Source organism: Pseudorasbora parva, chromosome 7 (genome assembly GCF_024679245.1).
Source record: "Pseudorasbora parva isolate DD20220531a chromosome 7, ASM2467924v1, whole genome shotgun sequence".
Classification (NCBI taxonomy): Eukaryota; Metazoa; Chordata; class Actinopteri; order Cypriniformes; family Gobionidae; genus Pseudorasbora; species Pseudorasbora parva.
The window spans coordinates 34,309,135-34,332,891 of NC_090178.1; the positions used below are offsets into that span (position 1 = coordinate 34,309,135).

Consider the following 23,757-nt stretch of genomic DNA (forward strand, 5'->3'; position numbering starts at 1 on the left):
TTACAAACAGAGCATTTTTGTGTAGCTTTGTAACGATGATTTCATATTCTTCTTTTGGCTTACAGGACACAGCCCGGACGTGTGCAGACGTAGCTACTGTGGCTTCAGTAAAAAAAAATCACAAAACACTTGTATTCATTTCAATGAATTAATAATGATAAGTATGGCTTGGAAAAAAATTCTGAAATATACACTCTAACTTGAGTCTTTTTACTGATTTGTTTATCTAATGTCCTCATCATGTTTAGTATAGCCTGTTCCCTCCCTTCAGTCCAGACTAAACTGGTCTGACTGCTTCCACTAATGGGTGAAACTACCACAACACAGATAAAATCACTGTAAATTTGTTTAAAGTCAACAAGACAAAAACAGCAGGAAATAATTCTGTTGTCAAACTTTAATAAAACATTCTTTAAAAGTCAAATGAAAGATAGTCAAACAGATGTGTAGTTGACATTTTTCCATGTAAAAGACCAAGACCAAATAATGCACATGACGAAAGGATACTTTTTAAACATTTGCAATAAATACTGTACTGAAGCTTGCCATTTCAGAAGATGAAAAAGTAATTTCCTGTTGAAGTGCTCAGCATGTCAGAAAGGAACTACAGCTCTGGTTTGAATGCAAAACAAAGAGAAAAATGCAAAGCAGCCAACTTAAAATGTATTTTAAAATCTGTAGAATGCACATTTCTGTTTAAAACAACTATTCTGAAATTTTTAAAAACAGTAGTTGTAGATTCAGTAATCACAGGTTTTGCCACTGCAGTCATTCATTCAACGGACGTAAAATCCCAGGTGGGTGTTTGCTGTTGTTTCTTTTTAGAGCTTACATCACTTTTTAATTGGTGGATGGATCAGCCTGAGTGAATATTACACACTGATTTTATTGTAAAGCAGGTGTGCTCTGCTATTCTTATCAGCTCTGGATTGTTCAAGTAGGTGTAGCTCCGTGGGATTTTGCAGCAGACAGTAGGAGGCAGGATCATTTCAAGAATACACAGAACCTTTGACGACTGTAATGTCCTTCTTTAGTGTTCTTAGCATTTCTCCTGTATTGCATGCATGGAGAGCACAAGCTGTCAGAGAACGTCGTGGGCGCTTAGTCTTCATGAGGCTTTCCTTTGGCTTTCTTCCTGTGTGATGCTCCGTAATCACGTGACCTGGACTTGCTCACTGGGTAAATCCTGAGGACAGTGAAATGAACATTTTTAGCCAGTCTAATGGCTAATAATTCCACCCTCAATAAAGACTGGGAAACTACTACTTTGTAACTATATGAAGCTAAAAGCTACTGATAATTTAAACTATAGTCAATCATACATACATACTACTGTTCAAACGTTCGAGGCCTGCATTCATTTGATCACAAATCCTCCCTAAAAGCTCAAACTTGACGTCCAAATCAGCCAAATAAGGGAGCGTTATAAAATGCAGTCTATACTCTCACTGCAGGATGTGCTTGATATTAATCAGTGTTTTTAAAAGCGTTTAAGCCACGAAAGAGGAACTGTTCCCTATGCGGCCACCTGTGCGAGTATAAGCAACTAGCTTCAGACATATGCCTAAACGGTTAAATAGTCTACACACAAATATGCCATTTTTTAAATTATCCTCATTAACACTGAGAACAACAAGAAAAGAGCGTGTGTAGCAGTATATCGGGTCTGTGTGTTAGCTCTTAAAATGATACATTTGCTGCAGTCATACACTCCCCCCAAAAAAAGCTTTTTAAAAAATAAGGTTGAAGGTTGAGTGGCATGGCCTAGAAATCTAGACGCACCCTAGCGGCAGCAAATCTAATCTGCCATGAGTGTCGTCTAGCAACTCTCAATACAGTTCTGAGCTGTAAACACCAAGCTCTGGTTGGGCCAATCACATTGTCTATAGAGTCGGTGGGCTTAACATAATGACAACGGCCGAGTTGCGCTCGTGCTTCTAGTAAACACAGAAACTGGCGAATGGCGGTCTTTCGAATCAGGTTTGATCACGACTCTGGAAGACTTGGAGTTAAGCTTTTCTCTGAGAAAAGAACAAAGAACGGCACTGAAGTCATTCTGAAAAAGGGAAGATGTGTTCGGAGTTTTGCCGACCAGATACGGCGAATGTTTAATCTATCAACCGTCTATGTTATCAACGAGCTCCTATTTTAGATTTAGTCCGAGGACTTTCTGTCCTTTGAATGTAAGTGTATGCCCACTTGCTGTCTACGTCCAGAAGGTAATGAAAACATCAGCAAAGTAGTCCATATGTGACATCAGTTGGTTAGTTAGACTCTTGAAGCGTTGACAAAATACATTATGGTCCAAAAATAACAAAAAATATTCAGCATTGTCTTCTCTTCAGCGTTCCTCAAATAAAGAATCAAACGGTCATGATTCAAGATTTGAATCTCGTGTCAAACTGGCAAACTGCTGAAAACACTTGACATTGGCGATACGAATCACAAATCAATCTGCTGATTCGTGACCGTTTGATTCTTTATTTGAGGTTTGAAAACAAACACGGAAGAGAAGACAATGCTGAATAAATTCATATTTTTTGTTATTTTTGGACCAAAATGTATTGTCGACTCTTAAAAGAGTCTAACTAACTAACTGATGTCACATATGGAGTACTTTGCTGATGTTTTCATTACCTTCTGGACGTGGACAGCAAGTGGTCATACACTTACATTCAAAGGACAGAAAGGCCTTGGACTGAATCTAAAATATCTTAAACTGTGTTCCGAGGATGAACGGAGGTCTTACTGTGTGAAATGACATTGGGGTGAGTCATTAATGAAAGAAATTTCATTTTTTGGGTGAACGAACCCTTTAATGGTACATTTTTGTACCCTATAGAGCTGATATCCTGCAGTAATTTAGTTCAAACCCTACTAAGCCAGCACAGTATAAAACTCATGGCTCCCAGCATGCATTGCAGCATTAAGTATGTCACCATTGTAGAGATTCATATGCTCATTTTTGATATATGTGTGCGTCTAAACTATTTTTCCTCTAGAATTTATTTAAAAATCAAAATTCAGAATATCTGATCAGTGGCAAGAAAGTATCGTTGGTGAATATTATTTATTAACATTTTTAGTCAGTGATGTTTAATGTTTAATGTAATGTAACATTTTCCTTAATGACAAATTTTGTTTATTGCTCTTTTTGATTTGAATAGATTGTGTTTTTTTACACTGTAACAAACTTGCATAAAAGCCAAGTCAAACTGCGGAACTAAAGGAAACAATGATCCCCATAATGGTGACCAAACATTTTCAATAAAACAGCATCTAAACCTGTTAATTCTCAAATTCGAGCTTCTATAGATGTCTTTCAGAGTTGAAGTCAAACACTCCAGGACAGCGACTCACTATACCGAACTTGCCTACCCCTACTCTAGGTAGACAATGGTATAATTGTACCCTAATAACCAATTTTGTACCTTTAAAGATGCAGTTATACGTTTTGTTCCCCAAGGAAGTGTAATTGTTAATCAAATAAGAAAAGCAAAAGATAAAATCACTCACTGCTCTTAAATGACTAAACTTTTAATAAGGATTATTAAATATTTAATGATTACAGCTGTGTTATTTTACAGCTGATTACTTTATTAAATTTATGTTGTAGGCTATTACTTTTCTCAATACCACTGTTAGTTGATCTTCCTGAAAAACCTAAAGCACAGTTTATTTCATTTTTATTTTTTTTCTGTTGTATGTTTTGTCAGTTTTGTTTGTAATTTAGATTCGTTGTTCAGTTGCTGACTGTTAACTTGTCTTCTGTGACAGTTTGATGTCTTTTACGTACATTAATTAACCTAGTATTAGTTTTTGAGTATTAATAATTGTGAAATTTCACTGACATTAAAATGACTCGTATCATGAAATAAGATTTGATCATATCACCCTTCTATAATCAAGTAAAAAAAATTATGACTTCAACACTGAGCAAAATAATCATGATTATGATTTTTTGCCATGATTGAGCAGGCCTATTTAACAAAGTCCTAAACACATAGTAATGAACCACTTGACTACATAATAGATATAAGACTGGGAAATGCAGCAGGGACTAGAAAATAAATCTGTGAATCATTTGATTTAAACCATCCAAACCAAAAGGAATCTCCCCAATTCTAGAGACAGACAGTTTAGGAGAATGTTTTTTATTAATGCTACATAAAGCTACTGGAAAAAAAGCTTATAAGTGGAAAAGTGGATACTGGAAAAAGAAATGAACTAATGTCAATAAAAATGTAGCTACATTCCTAAAATTGTTACTTGGAAGAATACTCAGAAGTTTCTCCCTAACACTGCAAGGGGCTTTTTGAAGATTGACTTGTTCACTCCTTCGTACTATTGTACGTGAATCAAATAGTATGTTTTCCCCACCTGCGCTGATAGAGGTAGATGAGAAAGACCACATCATCTCTGAAGCATGCCAACTGATGAGGTCCAGGGGTTGTTATTATTCCACTGAACACATCACTGATAAACGTGTTCAAGCCCTGAGAAGCAAAAGCAATTCACCATTCAGTAATGATCTGTTTTGCAAAGGGTCTCTTTTATATTGAAGTCATAAGACTTCCTATTAAGCACAAACTAAAAAAATAAAAAAGATTGATATTACCCATTTGTACTACAGTTTATGTAGTAGTTTGAACTAAATGATCATTTACCTTAAGAACATTAAGATCTCTCTGAAGGATATGTAGAGCTGTAGGTGCTAAACACAACCAGGAACATGTCTGATGACTCGTGCATTCGGATGTTGATTTATTTATGGCGAAGGAGCGAGTTTTGTGATCCTGCGCACCAGTGAATATACTCACCGTGGTCAGTCGAATGACTGTTTGTCTGCTGTGAAAATGTCATATGCTTGGAATAATAAGAATAAAATCATATTTAATTGAATAATAGGAAATTATTAATTATTTAAAGGTGCAATGTGCAATTTTACGTCCACTAGAGGGCGCCTATTCTAAACAAAGCCGTAGTTTGATGATGCCAAGCATCTTGGGACATGTGGTCTTCACCTCACAGCCGGTGGAAAATAGGACTCGGGCAGAAATCATGTTCATGGATGCGGTTATTAACGTTACTGTAGTGTGAAGCAGAGCAGGATTGAATGTTGTGGAGCTGAGCACGGCCGCTGGAGTGATTGTTCTACAAACACACGGCTCACAAGCACCGGGACTTTTATTATGACGGGACGGGACACAGTCGCCGGGCGCTCGCACTTCCGCTTTTTCCGGTCAGGTAAAGCAGCTCTGTTTATCATATCTGATACATTTAGGTGTGTTTAAAATTATGTTATGACATTCCTCTGTGCGTTCGCTCAGCGCTGTTGTGACATGTTCACACTGCTAAGAGAAAAGCGCTTCTGCAGAATAAAACTGAGGGTAATGCAGAAATGGCGCGATTGACAGGCAACTCGCTCAAACGCTATGCTGATACGTCCCGGTCCTTAGTTAAAATAACAATTTTCTCACAATTTACAAATAGTTGGAAATATTTGGGATATTGTAAGTACTCAACTGAACAAAATATATAACACTGGCCTAGTGGTTTTTGGATATATTTTTACGCCCCCAACATTTGCATCTTTTCAAACATGTTCATTGTCAGGCGGAACTGACGGACTGCAGGTAAACAAGCTTCACGCAAGGATAGCAAAAACGGCAGATCATGGACACAAATGTCATGTTCCAGGCTGTGCAGGGGACGTGAGGACTTTTCTACCCTTCCCACAGATAAAAAATGTCATGTTGATGTTTATAATCCGATACCACAACAATTTAATTAAAGATCGTTCGTTTGTTCGGCCCATTTCAAGCAAGCTTCTCTCAGCGTCTTAAACTGAAGAAAGTGGCAATTACAACTTATATTCCTGCAAGCAGTAAGTAGCGATTTATCCACTTATTGACTGTTTAAACAATTTCTGATTAAACTGAAAGTTTCTTAGAGAGACCGCATTGTCTAGATAACGCAAGATGCTAGTACAGTAACAACAGGAAACACCAAGTACCATACAACACTAAATAGTGTGTCTAATGACAAAGGTTAATATTATTACATACGTTACAGATCGTTCACTCGATCCTTCTAGCAAACGTCACCTTTTCCACCATATAAGTTTAAACGATAGTCATTTGACAAGGCTATTCATTTATTCATAAAAAAATAAAATAATATATATATATATATATATATATATATATATATATATATATATATATATATATATATATATATATATATATTTATATTTTTGAGAACTTAAGTATGATGTTTTCACAGTCACAGTACAAATTACTGAAATCTGGGAACCGCAAGCAAGAACGCTCTTTAGGTTTAGGTGCTTTCCCTAAACATGTACAATCTGCCAACCATATGTATGCGAGCTCTCTCTCGGCCGCGGATGATCTAAAAACACCAATAAACAAGTAAGCTGCATTTTAGCAATCTCCATTTGAGATGTTCTGCTTAAAGTGTCATTCAGTCGATCTGTGTTCTGTCAGGACGGACTCTTCGCTGAACAACTGAAATGCTGTGTGCTGTTAATAAATCAAGCTGATTGGCTATCGAATAAGCCAATCAGAGCTCGGCATTAATATGAATTACGCTTCCAAATAAGGCAAAAACAGAGCATTACATCCTAGGGACAATTTCTAGGGTTGTAAATGGACCTGTAAAACTGTATCTGGACAATTTTTGCCCTTAAATAATCCACATACCCTCTATGTAGATATCAGAGAACAATTTAACATATTGTTTCAACTCATTCTAGGGCACCTTTAATTTGGTTGCCATGGTATTCTAATTTATCTTTATAATCATCAAACTAATTTTAAAGCTGCAGTCCGTAAGTTTTGCTTCTGTGTTGCCATCTCTGTTTAAAACCTACAATTGCAGTTATTTGCGGAATTATCATCTGTCTGAGTTGTGCGTCAGCGTGGCTCCTTGGCGCGGATTAATCGAATGTTTAGAGCAGTGTGTGCGTCACAGTGTAGATACTACTTCAGAATTACACATTTTTGCTTTTGACTACGGGTGAATCTTCAGTTGTCACTGATGATGTAATTTGAGCCTTTCTGGATTACAATCCGCAATCTAAATTATACATTTAATTACTCCAGCTGCTGTGAGAAAAGACTTTAAATGATCAACTGAAGAACATGCAATCTGTTCCTCACATGCGTTACTACTACTAGACTCTTTATGTATACAGACGTGACATAATGACGCAAAGACAAGCTAATTATTAATACAAAATGGAGATAAACCCGATCGAACTTCCAAACAAAAAAACATGCTGTGTAAGCTTAATTCAGATTCCAATATTATGAATGCATGGATGAACTTTTACTTTTAATGAGTATCCAGCTCACGTGGGAAAGACATTGCGCACAAGACTTACAGGTCCTTCTCAAAAAATTAGCATATTGTGATAAAGTTCATTATTTTCCATAATCTAATGATAAAAATTAAACTTTCATATATTTAAGATTCATTGCACACCAACTGAAATATTTCAGGTCTTTTATTGTTTTAATACTGATGATTTTGGCATACAGCTCATGAAAACCCAAAATTCCTATCTCAAAAAATTAGCATATCATGAAAAGGTTCTCTAAACGAGCTATTAACCTAATCATCTGAATCAACTAATTAACTCTAAACACCTGCAAAAGATTCCTGAGGCTTTTAAAAACTCCCAGCCTGGTTCATTACTCAAAACCGCAATCATGGGTAAGACTGCTGACCTGACTGCTGTCCAGAAGGCCATCATTGACACCATCAAGTGAGAGGTTAAGACACAGAAAGACATTTCTTAATGAATAGGCTGTTCCCAGAGTGCTGTATCAAGGCACCTCAGTGGGAAGTCTGTGTGAAGGAAAAAGTGTGGCAAAAAATGCTGCACAACGAGAAGAGGTGACCGGACCCTGAGGAAGATTGTGGAGAAGGACCGATTCCAGACCTTGGGGGACCTGCGGAAGCAGTGGACTGAGTCTGGAGTAGAAACATCCAGAGCCACCGTGCACAGGCGTGTGCAGGAAATGGGCTACAGGTGCTGCATTCCTCAGGTCAAGCCACTTTTGAACCAGAAACAGCGGCAGAAGCGCCTGACCTGGGCTACAGAGAAGCAGCACTGGACTGTTGCTCAAATTTTGCATGTCATTCGGAAATCAAGTGCCAGAGTCTGGGGGAAGACTGGGGAGAAGGAAATGCCAAATTGCCTGAAGTCCAGTGTCAAGTACCCACAGTCAGTGATGGTCTGGGGTGCCATGTCAGCTGCTGGTGTTGGTCCACTGGGTTTTATCAAGGGCAGGGTCAATGCAGCTAGCTATCAGGAGATTTTGGAGCACTTCATGCTTCCATCTGATGAAAAGCTTTATGGAGATGAAGATTTCGTTTTTCAGCACGACCTGGCACCTGCTCACAGTGCCAAAACCACTGGTAAATGGTTTACTGACCATGGTATTACTGTGCTCAATTGGCCTGCCAACTCTCCTGACCTGACCCCCACAGAGAATCTGTGGGATATTGTGAAGAGAAAGTTGAGAGACGCAAGACCTAACACTCTGGATGAGCTTAAGGCCGTTATCGAAGCATCCTGGGCCTCCATAACACCTCAGCAGTGCCATAGGCTGATCGCCTCCATGCCACGCCGCATTGAAGCAGTCATTTCTGCAAAAGGATTCCCGACCAAGTATTGAGTGCATAACTGAACATAATTATTTGAAGGTTGACTTTTTTGTATTAATAACACTTTTCTTTTATTGGTCAGATGAAATATGCTATTTTTTTAAGATAGGAATTTTGGGTTTTCATGAGCTGTATGCCAAAATCATCAGTATTAAAACAATAAAAGACCTGAAATATTTCAGTTGGTGTGCAATGAATCTAAAATATATGAAAGTTTAATTTTTATCATTACATTATGGAAAATAATGAACTTTATCACAATATGCTAATTTTTTTAGAAGGACCTGTATGTAAGTAAACTGTGTTTTTTATATGTGAAAGTATGGCACTGTTACAGATTGTTTGATATCTATTGCTTATGTATACATATCTAATTGACCATCAGCACTCTGTCACAGGCTGGAGAATCCTTTATTTGGGATGTTGTTGGTTCATTGTGAGACAGGCTAGCAAAATGTTTCACTGGCCTGCTGATGGGCTATCTTAAATAGTGAAATAACATTCCTTTCTTGATATCCGTTGTTCACTCTCTTGACAATATTTTTGAAAGAAAAATACATTTGCGGAAGTTTTGATCCTGTAGATTTGTCTGACACTGTAGTGAGGGCTTGTGTGTGTGTTAGTGAAACATTTTGCAGTTATATCCCCCGATCGGGCAGGCCAAGTAATAAAAAATAACATTCCAATTAATTGCAGGCGGATGAGATATAAATCATTGTGCTTGATAAAGATATTTTGCAAGGTCTGTGGGCGAATCATTCCAGTTGCCGTTTTTCCACACGCTTTCAAAACAATGCCTCACTTTCAAAACGTGTACTCACAGGGGAGCCCAAGCTTATTATAATATGCAAAGCTTATCCAATCATAGCAATGGCCCTTTACTTCAAACCTTCAGTGTGGCACACCCATAAAAAAACGAGCGTTCCAGGAGAGATGCTAAAAAACAGGGTAGAAAATAGCCTTTTACTTATTCATTATGATGTTTCTGAATGTAAAAATCATGCGAAAGTCATAAGTTGACCTCAGACAACAACAAAAAAACAAAAAAAACAAAGCCAGTTTACGACCCATTTAATATTTGTATAAAATAGTCAAAGAATTTTGCTGTGATACCAAAATTGGTACAGAGAACCGTAAAATTTGTATGGTATAGCAACTGGAATTTTGAAATCGTGACAACAGGATTGGAGCTGGCTGTCCAAAAATCGGATATAGTCAACAAATTGGAACTGGGCATCAAATCCAGCAGTATAAATGTGACTTATGTGAATCTTTTAATGAACCTGTAACATACCTTATACATCAAGATGGACATCTGCAGGTGAGCCACTGATTTCAACTGTGGAGAAAGCAAAATAAACACTTAAGGAACATTCAGAGGAAAAAGTACAGGAAAATGACAACTGCAGTTGAACTGTATTTTAAAGCTGGCCAATACACAAACCTTGTAATTGATAAACAGCTGAGGAACCATTGACAGAAATCCAAACGCATAAACACCTTAATGTTTAAAAAGAAGGGGAAAGTTTATTTTGACCTGTTTTGTGCAGTAAGTAATAAAGAGTGAATTAACAGTTTTTTATTATCAAAGCTCTTACCACTAATAAGGCCATTGGTTATCCAAGAGTACCAACTATTGAGAGTACACAATATAATGAAAAATAAATACATATAATAGTAAATTAAATGACAGTGGTGCTAAAAAGTTTGTGAACTTTTTGTGAATTTTCTGTATTAATATGACCTGTAGACAGATGCGCAATATAACTTTCTGATATAAATGAGTGGAGGCAGTGTTAGGAGGAATGGGTCAAAATACTTTCAAGTTGACATACAGAACTGATTCACAGTTATTTGGAAACTTTTGGTTCCTGTTATTGCTGCTCAAGGGCGTCACACCAGATAACAGCACAGTGAACAAAAAAGTTAACTGCTCGATTATTTCACTTAATTAATTTAAAATATGCAGTGCTATTTTTTATTAACTGGATCTAGTAAAGGTCTATCTAGCTTACAGGTAGATCCAGTTTCAATGTAGGTCAAATTTATAGAAGTGTCTTAAAAGGTTAGTTCACCCAAAAATCAAAATTAGCCCATGATTTGCTCACCCTCAAGTCATCCTAGGAGTATATGACATTATTCTTTTAGTTTATTTTTATTTTAGGATTATTTTCCTAATAATCCCCATCCAATGGATTGGCTCTATCACCATCTCTCCTCTCCACCTATCACTGGTGCCGTTGTACTGTGGCTGCCGTCGAATAATCCAAGTGGATGCTGCACACTGGCGGTGGTTGAGGAGCGACCCCTGACATGAGTGTAAAGCACTTTGGGTGTACAGTAGTACATATAAAAGCGCTATATAAATGCCTCATTCCTTCATTCATTCATTATTCTTTTAGATTAATACAATCAGAGTTATACACTCATCTAAAGGATTATTATGAACACCTGTTCAATTTCTCATTAATGCCATTATCTGATCAACCAATCACATGGCAGTTGCTTCAATGCATTTAGTGATGTTGTTCTGGTCAAGACAATCTCCTTAACTCCAAACTGAATGTCAGAATGGGAAAGAAAGGTGATTTAAGCAATTTTGAGCTTGGCATGGTGGTTGGTGCCAGACGGGCCGGTCTGAGTATTTCACAATCTGCTCAGTTACTGGGATTTTCACGGCACAACCATTTCTTGGGTTTACAAAGAATGGTGCGAAAAGGGAAAAACATCCAGTATGCAGCAGTCCAGTGGCCGAAAATGCCTTGTTGATTCTAGAGGTCAGAGGAGAATGGACCGACTGATTCAAGCTGATAGAAGAGCAACTTTGACTGAAATAACCACTTGTTACAAACGAGGTATTCAGCAAAGCATTTGTGAAGCCACAACACACACAACCTTGAGGCGGATTGGCTACAACAGCAGAAGACCCCACCGGTTACCACTCATCTCCACTAAAAATAGGAAAAAGAGGCTACAATTTGCACAAGCTCACCAAAATTGGACAGTTAGATTTCTGTTGAGACATTCAGATGGTAGAGTCAGAATTTAAATAGAATGGGAACATTGATCCATCATGCCTTGTTACCACTGTGCAGGCTGGTGGAGGTAGTGTAATGGTGTGGGGGATGTTTTCTTGGCACACTTTAGACCCCTTAGTGCCAATTGGGCATCGTTTAAACACAGTCACCAGATCTCAACCCAATAGAGCATTTTTGGGATGTGGTGGAACGGGAGCTTCGTGCCCAGGATGTGCATCCCATAAATCTCCATCAACTGCAAGATGCTATCCTATCAATATGGGCCAACATTTCTAAAGAATGCTTTCAGCACCTTGTTGAATCAATGCCACGTAGAATTAAGGCAGTTCTGAAGGCGAAAGAGGGTCAAACACGGTATTACTATGATGTTCCTAATAATACTTTAGGTGAGTGTATAATAAAATATCCTGGCTCTTCAAAGCTTTATAGCGGCAGTTAATTGTTGTTTCGTTTATGAAGTCCCTAAAAGTGCATCTATCCATAATATAACTGCTCCACAGGGCTCCGGGGCTTAATAAAGGTCTTCTAAAGTGAAGCGATGCGTTTGTGTAAAAAAAATATACATATTTAAAACTTTATAAAGTAAATTATCTAGCTTCCACCAGATAGCCTTCTGTATTCAATTTACGGTTTTAAGTATGGATATAATTTTCTTACAACAACACTTCACTTTAGAAGGCCTTTATTAACCCCCGGAGCTGTGTGGAGCAGTTATATGATGGACAGATGTACTTTTAAGGACTTCAAAAATTAAACAATGCACTGCTGTTATAAAGCTTAGAAGAGCCACAACATTTTTAATATAACTCTGATTGTGTTCGTCTGAAAGTAGAATGTCATATACGCCTAGGATGTCTTGAGGGTGAGTAAATCATGGGCTAATTTTCATTTTTGGGTGAACTAACCCTTTAAGGGTTCACAAACTTTCCAGCACATTGAGCAAATGAGATTATACTTTATTAAAAACAAAAAATTACCTTTTATTTTGGAGATACAAGTATGAGTATATGGCCCCACTGATACACAATGGATACATCAGATATGACAAGAACTTCATGGCCTGTACAAGTAATGAGAATGTCCTTGTGAAACTACTTGAACCGTATGATCAGACTAAAGAAAAAAAAACTGTGTCAAAGAATGTCATGACCAATTCTATAGGAACTCATAAAAACAGGAGTTAATAATGATCTAAATATGAATTGGTTCAAAAAGAATTTGCTCACACCTTAGCATCATAGTCTTCTGTTGTACGCTCAAAATCATCCATTCTTTCATCCTTCAAGAAACAAATTACAGTGAGTAAGATGTGTATGAAAAAATCCCTCAAAAAGAACATTCTGTGCTTACTATGTATAAGTAATAAACACTTACATGAAATGTGGGCGACAGTGCTAAGACCTTGTTCACTTTCCATAACTACAAATTCAAGAACGAATGATAGTAGGGTAAAAGTCATGTTTGGTTTAAAACAGAAATTAATGCCAGCAGTCCAAAATGAGCACATTTCATCTATTTTTATACCTCAATTAGAGCCGAGATCCCAGTGGGAAGCAGAATCAGCCAGCTGGATTTCTCTTCTAGTAGATGGAGGAATATTACAACAGTACTGAAACATCTCCACACAACTGCAGAGGCAAAAAAAAAAAAAAAAAACATTTTATTGCCATTTTTCCCAATTGTGACAAATTATTTGTGGCTAGTCTTATCGCACCAACATATAGCAGCTATTTATTCAGTACCTGATCTTCTAGAAATGCCAGCTAAACTCTTCTTTTCTTGCCAGAACCTTATGTCATTCTTAAAGGCAAAGACTTCAAATGAGAGCTGCAAAACAGAATATTCCATTATTGGTAAGATAATAATAATATTTAATAATAAACAGATTAAGTACATAAAAATATGTATCTTTATAAAGCATTTTTACATGGAATGCAGGCACTAGAATGGACAAAGCCAAGATGTGCAGCCCACTCTCAACAAACATGCCTTTAATTTCATCAAGATTCTGCTCTGAAAATCCTGCAAGAAGGAAAGTAGAAAAAACGTATGATTAATGCATGATTTGATGCATTATGATTTAATGCCATGCGTCAATGATGCACTGTATGTCACTCACCAAAATGTTTGAGTGAGTATATGACAGCTTGTATGTGGATCCATATTCTGAATTTGCGCAAGGTGATGGTGTCATATGATATTGTCAGCGGGACTGCTTTTGTGGTGCTGTTTATCTCCTGTGTAATTTAACACGTAAACGTGCAATCTTAAATCAAAAGCATTTGAATGTACATTTTTAAGTTGTGTATAGATTCTCAGAATTTTTACATACAATTAAATCCTTGAATCTGCTTCTTAGTTCATCAACCAGTAAAAGAGGCAGATACAATTTCTTTTTTTCCTTTTTTCCATCTTCAACTCTGAGGAAAAGTTGAAGAACAGTGTTGGATGTCCAGGTAAGACATTAGACACAGACACACACACACACACCACACGATCAAGGTTTCAGATAATAACTCACATTTTCATATAACGCCGAAGGTCGCTGGGCACCGCAGCACTGTTGAAGGTGAAATCCTCATTCATTACGTTCAAGGTAAGTCGTGATCTCCAGTAAGAAACAATCTGCTTCCCCTCTGGTGCCTTTACACAGGAAAGTATCCACATTCAAGTTATTTTCACATCTGTCATGATGCATTTGCACACTGATTTTTTTTTTTTTTTTTTACTGCATATGAAGTTATTTGGAGTAGAGTATATTTATTTGTTTCCATGGACTGATGAAGTAATATAATGCTTTGCTGTACTGTATATACACTCACCTAAAGGATTATTAGGAACACCATACTAATAATGTGTTTGACCCCCTTTCGCCTTCAGAACTGCCTTAATTCTACATGCCATTGATTCAACAAGGAGCTGAAAGCATAGAAATGTCGGCCCATATTGATAGGACAGCATCTTGCAGTTGATGGAGATTTGTGGGATGCACATCCAGGGCACGAAGCTCCCGTTACACCACATTCCAAAGATGCTCTATTGGGTTGAGATCTGATGACTGTGGGGGCCATTTTAGTTCAGTGAACTCATTGTCATGTTCAAGAAACCAATTTGAAATTATTTGACCTTTTTGACATGGTGCATTATCCTGCTGGAAGTAGCCATCAGAGGATGGGTACATGGTGGTCATATAGGTATGGACATGGTCAGAAACAATGCTCAGGTAGGCCGTGGCATTTAAACAATGCCCAATTGGCACTAAGGGGCCTAAAACGTGCCAAGAAAACATCCCCCACACCATTACACCACCACCACCAGCCTGCACAGTTGTAACAAGGCATGACAGATCCATGTTCTCTTTCTGTTTACGTCAAATTCTGACTCTACCATCTGAATGTCTCAACAGAAATTGAGCTCTCTCAGATTTCATAAAAAATAGTTTAATTTGTGTTCTGATGACCTAAGATGAACGAAGGTCTTGCGGGTTTTGAACGACATGAGGGTGAGTAACTAATGACAGAATCGTAATTTTTGGGTGAACTAACCCTTTAAGATTTGGAGGAAATTGTATACACATGAAAAATGTATGTATACACATGACAAGAATGATAATGATTGCTGAAGAAGTGCAGGCAGTACCTCACGGTTAGTATTGGTGCCAGACTGAAGAAGGATCATCTGAGAGGTGAGCCGGGCCACAAGCCGGACATGTCTGCTGTCTTTCCAAGGTATAACTCCACTCTTGTGCACAAACACCACGGCATGGACGGTCCCATTCTTATGGGTCATCTCTGGAACTGCAACACTCACCTTCCTTAAATCACAAAACATTGTATGCTATCTGAGGATCCAAACAATGCAGTTTCAGTATTTGCACACAATAAGAATGGTCAAAACCGCATTAATTAAAGTAAAAGTTTCTCAAATTGTATCAATTTCTTACCAGATCATAAGTTCTGAACCACTGTGTACTTTCTGTAATTAAATGGAAATAAAATTGTCATCTAGCCCAACCAAAAATTTACCGTGGTGATTCTGTGGTATAGGATCACATGGTAAATCCTATGGTATCACGTGGTAAATACCATGATCTGTTTGATGCGAGTAAGAGTCTGAGCTTATGTTGTGAGAATGTTAACCATAACTTAAGATGTTTACAAGTTCAGTTCTGTGGCTTGTCCTTGAAGGGAGATATGGCAGTGCACAGGGAATGATAGCAAGACCCAGCTGTCAAGTTGGCCTCCCAACTGAGAGAAAATAGGGCGAAGGTGGGAGTGAAGTGATAGTAAAAGCAATATTTTAATCCATTTAATTGATCTTCGGTAATTTGTCTGGATCATCATCAATCAATCAATCAATCAGTCACTGTTCCTCAGCGTTCTCGGCGCGCATCCAGTTCATAAAGTGGCAATTCATTTCATCCAATTTCATATTCAGACCGGTCATAATCTGTAGAAGTTCACCAGTCTGACCCCCGATGGTGTCCACTCTTTTCCGCCCCTCCACAGTCGGTGCTGAGATGTTACGATTCAGTTCAACGATCGGTGTCACTCTTTGATCTAATACCTTCAATCGGTCACTCACAAAGCACTCTTTAATTTCCACAGACAGCGGCTGGGTGAATTTGCTGACAGCTGTCTTGCAAATCTTCCGATATGTTAATGGTACCTTCACACAAATGAGATTCACCCATGCCGTTTGCATGGGTCCAAACCACTCTCTGTACTCAGTACATTCTCTGATAACCGTTCCCTTCCGTGCTGATCTGGCCCAGCAGGTACAGATATGGTTTAATTTTCCACTGTCGGGCTGATAACCGGCCAGTAGTGTTTCTATGTATAATTCCTGGTGTTTATTTATTAATCATCTGGGTCAAACATCTTTGTCTGGTTTATTGTGATATCAAGGTTCTAATGTGATGTTATGTGCATTGTGTTTTATAGTTTGAGGTACAGATTGACTACATTCTAATGAGATCAAGCTAATCAGGTCATGTGTTTGAGACATTAGTCTTTTGTCTCTGTGCACTTCCTGATCATTTAACATGACAAGCTCAGAGCACAGTTGTGATTTTGTCTTTGATAATGTAAAGGTATGAGCAATACTGTCAGAGTGATTAAATTTGCATCTGTGCATTTGAATGAAACTGTTATGCTGATAGGATTAGGACTGATGACACTCTAATGTCTATGGTGTGTCCCTTAACCTATACAACATTTGCATTCCTTTGTTTAGATTGTCTCCTTCTCTACTGCGTAAATCCCTCCCCCTGAAACGTGGATAAATTACAGTTTAGAATTAGACTTGGATGACTGCAGCTACCAACAGCACGTGTTTGCAATAAAGATTAACGCCTGCTTGAAAGATTATATCCAAGATCTCCAGCGCTGCGTCCCAATTCGCCTACTTATACTACGTCCTAAAAGTATGTACTCTTTTTGTGAAGAAAAAGTATATACTTTTGAGTGTGTAGCAGAAAAGTATGCAAGCTTCGGGACATACTACTTCGCCATCTTTAACGGACTCTGTCGCTTAGTTACGTGCATCCCGTCACCGTTTATCTGCCCTGTCAATCATCGTCAGATTCGTCACAGTTCAAATCCTCCACATTCAGATTAATCTCCTACCGTATCGGACAGAAATGTAGCCGCTCGTTGATCTGCCATTTGTGGGTCTTTAATGCAGAGACTCTCCTCATGTGTTTGCAGTTTGAATATAATGATGCATTTAAAAGTTAATGGCCAAAAATGTCATTACAAAAGTTCACAATGCTGCTGCAGGTGAAATATAATGTGGACAACACTGAATAAATATATTTTTGTCAGGTTAAATATTGATAGGGTCACTCAAACCCCTTTATCTTAACTTCTCTACTTAACCATCGAACTCGCACATCCGTCATGTTTGTAGTTTTTTAACGCTTTTTATCCGCGTTTGTAGTTCTAATCGAATCCTCGTCCAACTCGCAATGGGTTGTGGGCAATATCAGCCGTTAGAGTGCCCATCGATCCATACTGTGAATTCGGACCGGAAATAGTAAACCATCCGGGAATCTTTGGAATACTCTTTTCAACATACTACGATTTGGGACATACTAATTCTATTTTCGTATACTATTTAGGATGGATAGTATGCGAATTGGGACGCAGGGCAGGTCTTCACTTCTAAGTCCAGCTGTGTTAGATTATACTGATTGGACTTGATTATGAAAGCCACACACCTGTCTATATAAGACCTTACAGCTCACAGTGCATGTCAGTGCAAATGAGAATCATGAGGTCAAAGGAACTGCCTTGAAGAGCTCAGAGACAGAATTGTGGCAAGGCACAGATCTGGCCATGGTTGCAAAATAAATTCTGCTGCACTTAGGGTTCCTAAGAGCACAGTGGCCTCCATAATCCTTAAGACGTTTTGGACAACCAGAACCCTTCCTAGAGCTGGCAGTCTGGACAAACTCAGCTATCGGGGGAGAAGAGCCTTGGTGAGAGAGGTAAAGAAGAACTCAAAGATCACTGTGGCTGAGCTCCAGAGATGCAGTCGGGAGATGGGAGAAAGTTGTAGAAAGTCAACCATCACTGCAGCCCTCCACCAGTTGGGGCTTTATGGCAGAGTGGCCCGACACATGAAAGTTTGCTAAAACACCTGAAGGACTCCAAGATGGTGAAAAATAAGATTATCTGATGAGACCAATATTGATGAGACCAATATTGAACTTTCTGTCCTTAATTCTAAGCGGTATGTGTGGAGAAAAATACCACCTGTCCCAACAGTGAAGCATGGTGGTGGCAGCATCATGCTGTGGGGGTGTTTTTCAGCTGCAGGGACAGGACAACTGGTTGCAATTGAGGGAAAGATGAATGCGGCCAAGTACAGGGATATCCTGGACGAAAACCTTCTCCAGAGTGCTCAAGACCTCAGACTGGGCTGAAGGTTCACCTTCCAACAAGACAATGACACTAAGCATACAGCTAAAATAATAGAGGAGTGGCTTCACAACAACTCTGTGACTGTTCTTGAATGGCCCAGCCAGAGCCCTGACTTAAACCCAATTGAGACCTGAAAATGGCTGTCCACCAATGTTTACCATCCAACCTAAAAGAACTGAAGAGGATCTGCAAAGAGGAATGGCAGAGGATCCCCAAATCCATGTTGCATCTTTCCCAAAAAAACTCATGGCTGTATTAGATCAAAAGTGTGCTTTTACTAAATACTGAGCAAAGGGTCTGAACACTAAGGACCATGTGATATTTCAGTTGTTCTTTATTAATAAATCTGCAAAAATGTCAACAACATTGACATTTAGTCCCTGTTTCCGTGGTTGTCATAGTCTAATTGATTAAGAGTCTCATCTGTCACGTATTGACACTGTGTATTTAAACCCTCTGTTGTCTTCTTTTCATTGTCTTCTGTTGAAGTTCCATGCTGTTTTTTTTAGTTCCAGGTGTTTATTAAATGTTATTTCATTGTCCATCTGCAGCAAACATCTTTGTCTGGATTATCAAGTAAAGCCAGTGCATAGATTTTCTTGTGTAAATTTTCAAATATCTCAAGTGGTGAGCATGGCATGATGGGTGCTCTTTTAAAGAATCACGAAACCAATCACGATCTCCCAATCACGAAACCCACACCTACCAATTAATATGCTAATTGTGACTGTAAACTTTTTCACTTTTACTGTGGCTCTTTCCCAACTTTTTTGGAGTGTGTAGCAGCCAAAATGTATTTATATTTACTAAATATTAATTTGGCCAATGAACAGTGGATTTTTTCTTTTGTCATTTAAAAAAAACGTTAACTTGACAAATCACATATTCTTGAATCTATAGCATTTTTAAAAAAAATCCTAACTTTTCTAGAATTGGGTTTTAACATAATATTAATGAATATAGCATCACATAAGAGACCATGTTTCTTAATACGCTTAAGAACATTTTAAATAATGTTTTTTATAACCTTTTGCATTTCTTTAAAGAAGTAGATACACTTCTTTTTGACGGGTTGACTAACATACTCAAGCAGATTTAAAGTACATGATTATGATTTTACCTGTAACGTGCTATTCATTATTGCATTTTTAAATATATTTAACTTCATTACATTATAACTTCATTACAAATGTGTCATTACAAAAAGGCTTATCATAAAAAGGCGTACATTCAGCAGTACTCTTTAAACCATAAGACAACGTAGTTATGAAATTATATAATAAACATTATCTAAGAGGGACAAAAAGTTCAGCAAGTTGCATGAAATACAAAACAGTTTAGTTTAATAGCAATTATCATTATCGAAAATAAATACTCTTCTTAAAATCAGTCTAAACGTCCTTTTTGACAAATTAACAAATTACAAAAAGGTCAGCTTACCTTTCGAACTTGGCGTTCATGTCAAATCTGTCCACTTTGAAGAGCAGGTTGTATCCAGCTTCATCACTGGGGTCCAGAGTCGAATAGATACTAAGCTGTTGAGAGACAATAACGTTTTGAAGCAACGGGCTACTTACATTTGACAAAGACAGTCATCCTCTCACCTGAAGTCGAGGCTTGACAGTGAGATAAGATGTAACGCAGCTGTCCCCTTTGGCGCTGTCACAGGGTTTGGTGTGAATGAAGCCGTATATGGCCCAGCACGTATGGAGGACATACACCACCAACACCCCACATATCACTTTAGTGTAAGACATCTTGAACTGAGAGCCATTTTTGGGCTTGGAATAGCACGACGGGAACATCTTAACGCCACGCCGAGTCGTTATTGCAAAGGGGACGAATACTCAACAAAAAGCGTTTAGATTTCCCTTAGCTGGCAAAGCACAGCATCACTTGCCTCGTTCATTCATTCATTGTGCGCTCGCGGAGGGGAAATGATGTCTCTATTCCAGGCGCTGTAAAAGCATCAAATAAGCAGCGAGTTGATGTTTCAGTGAATGACAGAAGGGCCTAAAATCAGCAGAGCACAGAGACTGGAGCGGAGATATTAATTTACATCTACTTCACCGAACATGCAACCGCATGATCTCATGTAGCCTACGACCAGCATCTTAGAGTACAGTATTTGTGGGCAGGTTTGAGTGGGATGAATAAGGAGCGCGCCACCCTGCGGTCGTAATGAGAATCTGCGCTTGCAAACATTAGTGATGCCAACAAATTCGGCTACGCCTGAAATTAGGCCAAATATAATAAGAGATGCACAAGCAAAATTCAAAAACTTTTCTTGAAGGGGCGAGCAAAGATGTTTGAGATGTCTTTGTTATCAGTACATCATAAAAGTGTCATTAAAAATGACATAATTGAGCGAATGACACTTAATGATAGTTGTCATAAACATACATAAAATAATTTGTAGCCTAATGTCATGATTATGAAGGTGTCATGTCAGTCTTATGCACAACCCTTCAAGTAAAGTGCCACCCCCCCCCCCAAAAAAACCAATATCATAAAAAACTATAAATGATGCCTACAAAAGAGGAACAAAAGCCCTTCATCAACGACCCAGCAATAGTAATATGTCAGGTTTATTAGATAACTAGATTAGCATGCTAAAGAGGAGAAAAACAGAAAAGATAAGTAAAATAGTTAAGTTTTCTAATTAAAATGCTGTTTATAAAGTTATAATTCTTGATCCAGGGAACATGCAGATTTTTAAAGATTTTTTATTTAACATAAATATAGGCAAAACCGAAGTAGTACAAACAAAGTTTGTGTTGTGCATGAATTCATTCGAAAAAAAGTTATGTACAGTCCCTGACAAAAGTCTTGTCGCTTATCTATTTTCTAGAAATACCTGATATTAACCTGACTTTAAATTAATTAATTGGTGTTAGAAATAGCTCATATGAAAAGCTAAAACCCTCCCAAATGATGTTTAATGCACTGAAATAAATAATTTTCACAGAAAAAATATTTATCATTTAATCAAGACAGAAAGGTCAAATTTTGGCAAGACAAAAGTTTTGTCGCCTATACAGAAATTGAACAAATTTACTGCAAATACAAAAATATGTCAGCAAATTAAGTTGTGGTGCTGTGAGATCCAAATTTAATATCTTCAATGACTTCCATGAGCTTGAAGGACTGCATCCATGCGGTTTGGCAAGGATTCATACAATTTATTGATGAAGTCATCAGGAATAGTTAAGAAAGCAGTCTTGCATGCCTCCCAGAGTTCATCAATATTCTTTGGTTTCGTCTTCCATGCGTCCTCTTTCAACCTACCCCACATATGCTCAATGATGTTCATGTCTGGTGACTGGGCTGGCCAATCCTGGAGCATCTTGATCTTCTTCGCCTTGAGGAACTTTGATGTGGAGATGGAAGTATGCGATGGAGCACCGTCCTGCTGCAGAATTTGGCCTCTTTTATGGTTGGGAATATAAGAGGTAGCTAAGATTTCTTGGTATTTTAGACTATTGATGTTGCCTTCCACCCTGCAGATCTCTCGCACACCCCCATACTGGATGTAACCCCAGACCATGATTTTTCCGCCACCAAACTTCACTGTTTTCTGGGTGAATCTCGGATCCATTCTGGCTCCAGTAGGTCTCCTGCAATATTTGCGGCGACTGTGGTGTAATTCAACAGAAGATTCATCTGAAAAATCCACCTTCTGCCACATTTCCTGCGTCCATCCTTTTAGCAGGCTGTGGGCCTTGGCAAATGCCACACAGTTTTTCAATTGTCTTTTGTTTAGTGCTGGCTTCTGGGCACTGATTCGACCATGGAGGCCATTTAGAGACAGAATCCGACAAACTGTTCTGGTTGACACAGGGACTTCAGGTGACCAGGTCTCGTGGAGCTCTGCTGCAGTGGAAAATGGGCTGGCCTTGGATTTTCGAGCCAACAAACGGTCCTCTCGAGCAGTTGTCTTGCGGGGTCTGCCTGACCTGGGCTTGTCAAAAACGTCTCCAGTCTCTTCAAATCTTTTTTTTATCCTCTGTACTTGACGCTGAGACACATTGAAGGTGTCTGCCACATCAGCAGTGGATCTGGTCTTCAGCCTCATGATAATCAAAACTTTAGTCTCAGGGTGAATCTTAGGCATGTTTGCAGAGGTCTAGTTGCAGTTGATGTGAAGGTCTAGTGTACTGGGGTTCTTTTTATACACACTTGAGACCTAATTGATCCATTATTAGTCACAGGTGAAGCTCAAATGACAAGGTGACAACACTTATGTCTTTGCAAAAATTGACTCAATGGGCTTTACCAAGCTGTGAATATTAGAATACTTTTTGAAAGTTTAGTTTTTCACTGAAACATTATCACAAAAGCTGGTGGGATTAAAATGAGCCATTTCTTGTAAAAAATCTTGATTAGAAATATATTTCAGCGGCACTTTAGGTCAATTTGTACACAAGCGACAAGAATTTTGTCAGGGACTGTATGTATTTGCTAGCTAACGAAATTAACTTTTCAAGACATTTAGGGCTATCCTTTGTTTTTATAATTAATATAATATAATATAATATAATATAATATAATATAATATAATATAATATAATATAATATAATATAATTAATATAATATAATATAATATAATATAATAAATATAATATAATATAATATAATATAATATAATATATAATATAATATAATATAATATAATATAATATAATATAATATAATATAATATAATATAATATAATGTTTCCTTATTTTTATGAGCTGTAACTTAATATTTACGAGCAGAATTTTTGAAAATAAGTCCTAATATTTTTGTTATTGCATTTGTAAGTGAAGATTGAAGCGTGCAGCAGCTTTAAAGTAACGCTAGAGTTCATCCATAAATGATAACAGACAGTTAATAACGTTACATTGGCTACGGTAACTGGTTCTTCAGAATATCTTCATTTGAGTTGAACAGACAACGAGAGTAAGTAAATGATGACAGAATTGTATTATTCATTATTTTGTTTTGTTTTTTGTGGTTACTATCTCTCTTTTTTTTTTTTTTTTTTTATTGTACAAAAGTTCAAGTATACAAACTGTACACAGAACAAGAAAACATACAATATGCCAGGGGGTA

General features: G+C 37.8%; 1 protein-coding gene across 1 annotated transcript; it reads right to left on the reverse strand.

The window, feature by feature from the left end:
* Positions 1-382: 382 nt before the first annotated feature.
* LOC137083317 (lipid scramblase CLPTM1L-like) lies at positions 383-20,793 on the reverse strand. Its single transcript, XM_067449179.1, has 17 exons — positions 20,266-20,793; positions 20,102-20,196; positions 15,375-15,549; positions 14,257-14,378; positions 14,068-14,155; positions 13,855-13,972; positions 13,663-13,757; positions 13,478-13,562; positions 13,260-13,363; positions 13,110-13,154; positions 12,964-13,014; positions 12,713-12,795; positions 10,296-10,330; positions 10,142-10,197; positions 9,992-10,036; positions 4,381-4,496; positions 383-1,186 (listed from the first exon to the last, which is right to left on the reverse strand). Exons 1-17 carry the CDS (start codon positions 20,464-20,466, stop codon positions 1,102-1,104), a joined length of 1,599 nt encoding a protein of 532 aa, XP_067305280.1. The 5' UTR covers positions 20,467-20,793; the 3' UTR covers positions 383-1,101.
* Positions 20,794-23,757: the final 2,964 nt, after the last annotated feature.

Coding starts and splice junctions, on each gene's coding strand:
- LOC137083317 (XM_067449179.1), bottom strand. CDS start 20,466: ATGTTCCCGTCGTGCTATTCCAAGCCCAAAAATGGCTCTCAGTTCAAG. Junction 14,156..14,256: donor CTTCGGCGTTATATGAAAAT/GTGAGTTATTAT, acceptor ACTTTTCCTCAG/AGTTGAAGATGGAAAAAAGG. Junction 13,364..13,477: donor TGGCATTTCTAGAAGATCAG/GTACTGAATAAA, acceptor TTGCCTCTGCAG/TTGTGTGGAGATGTTTCAGT.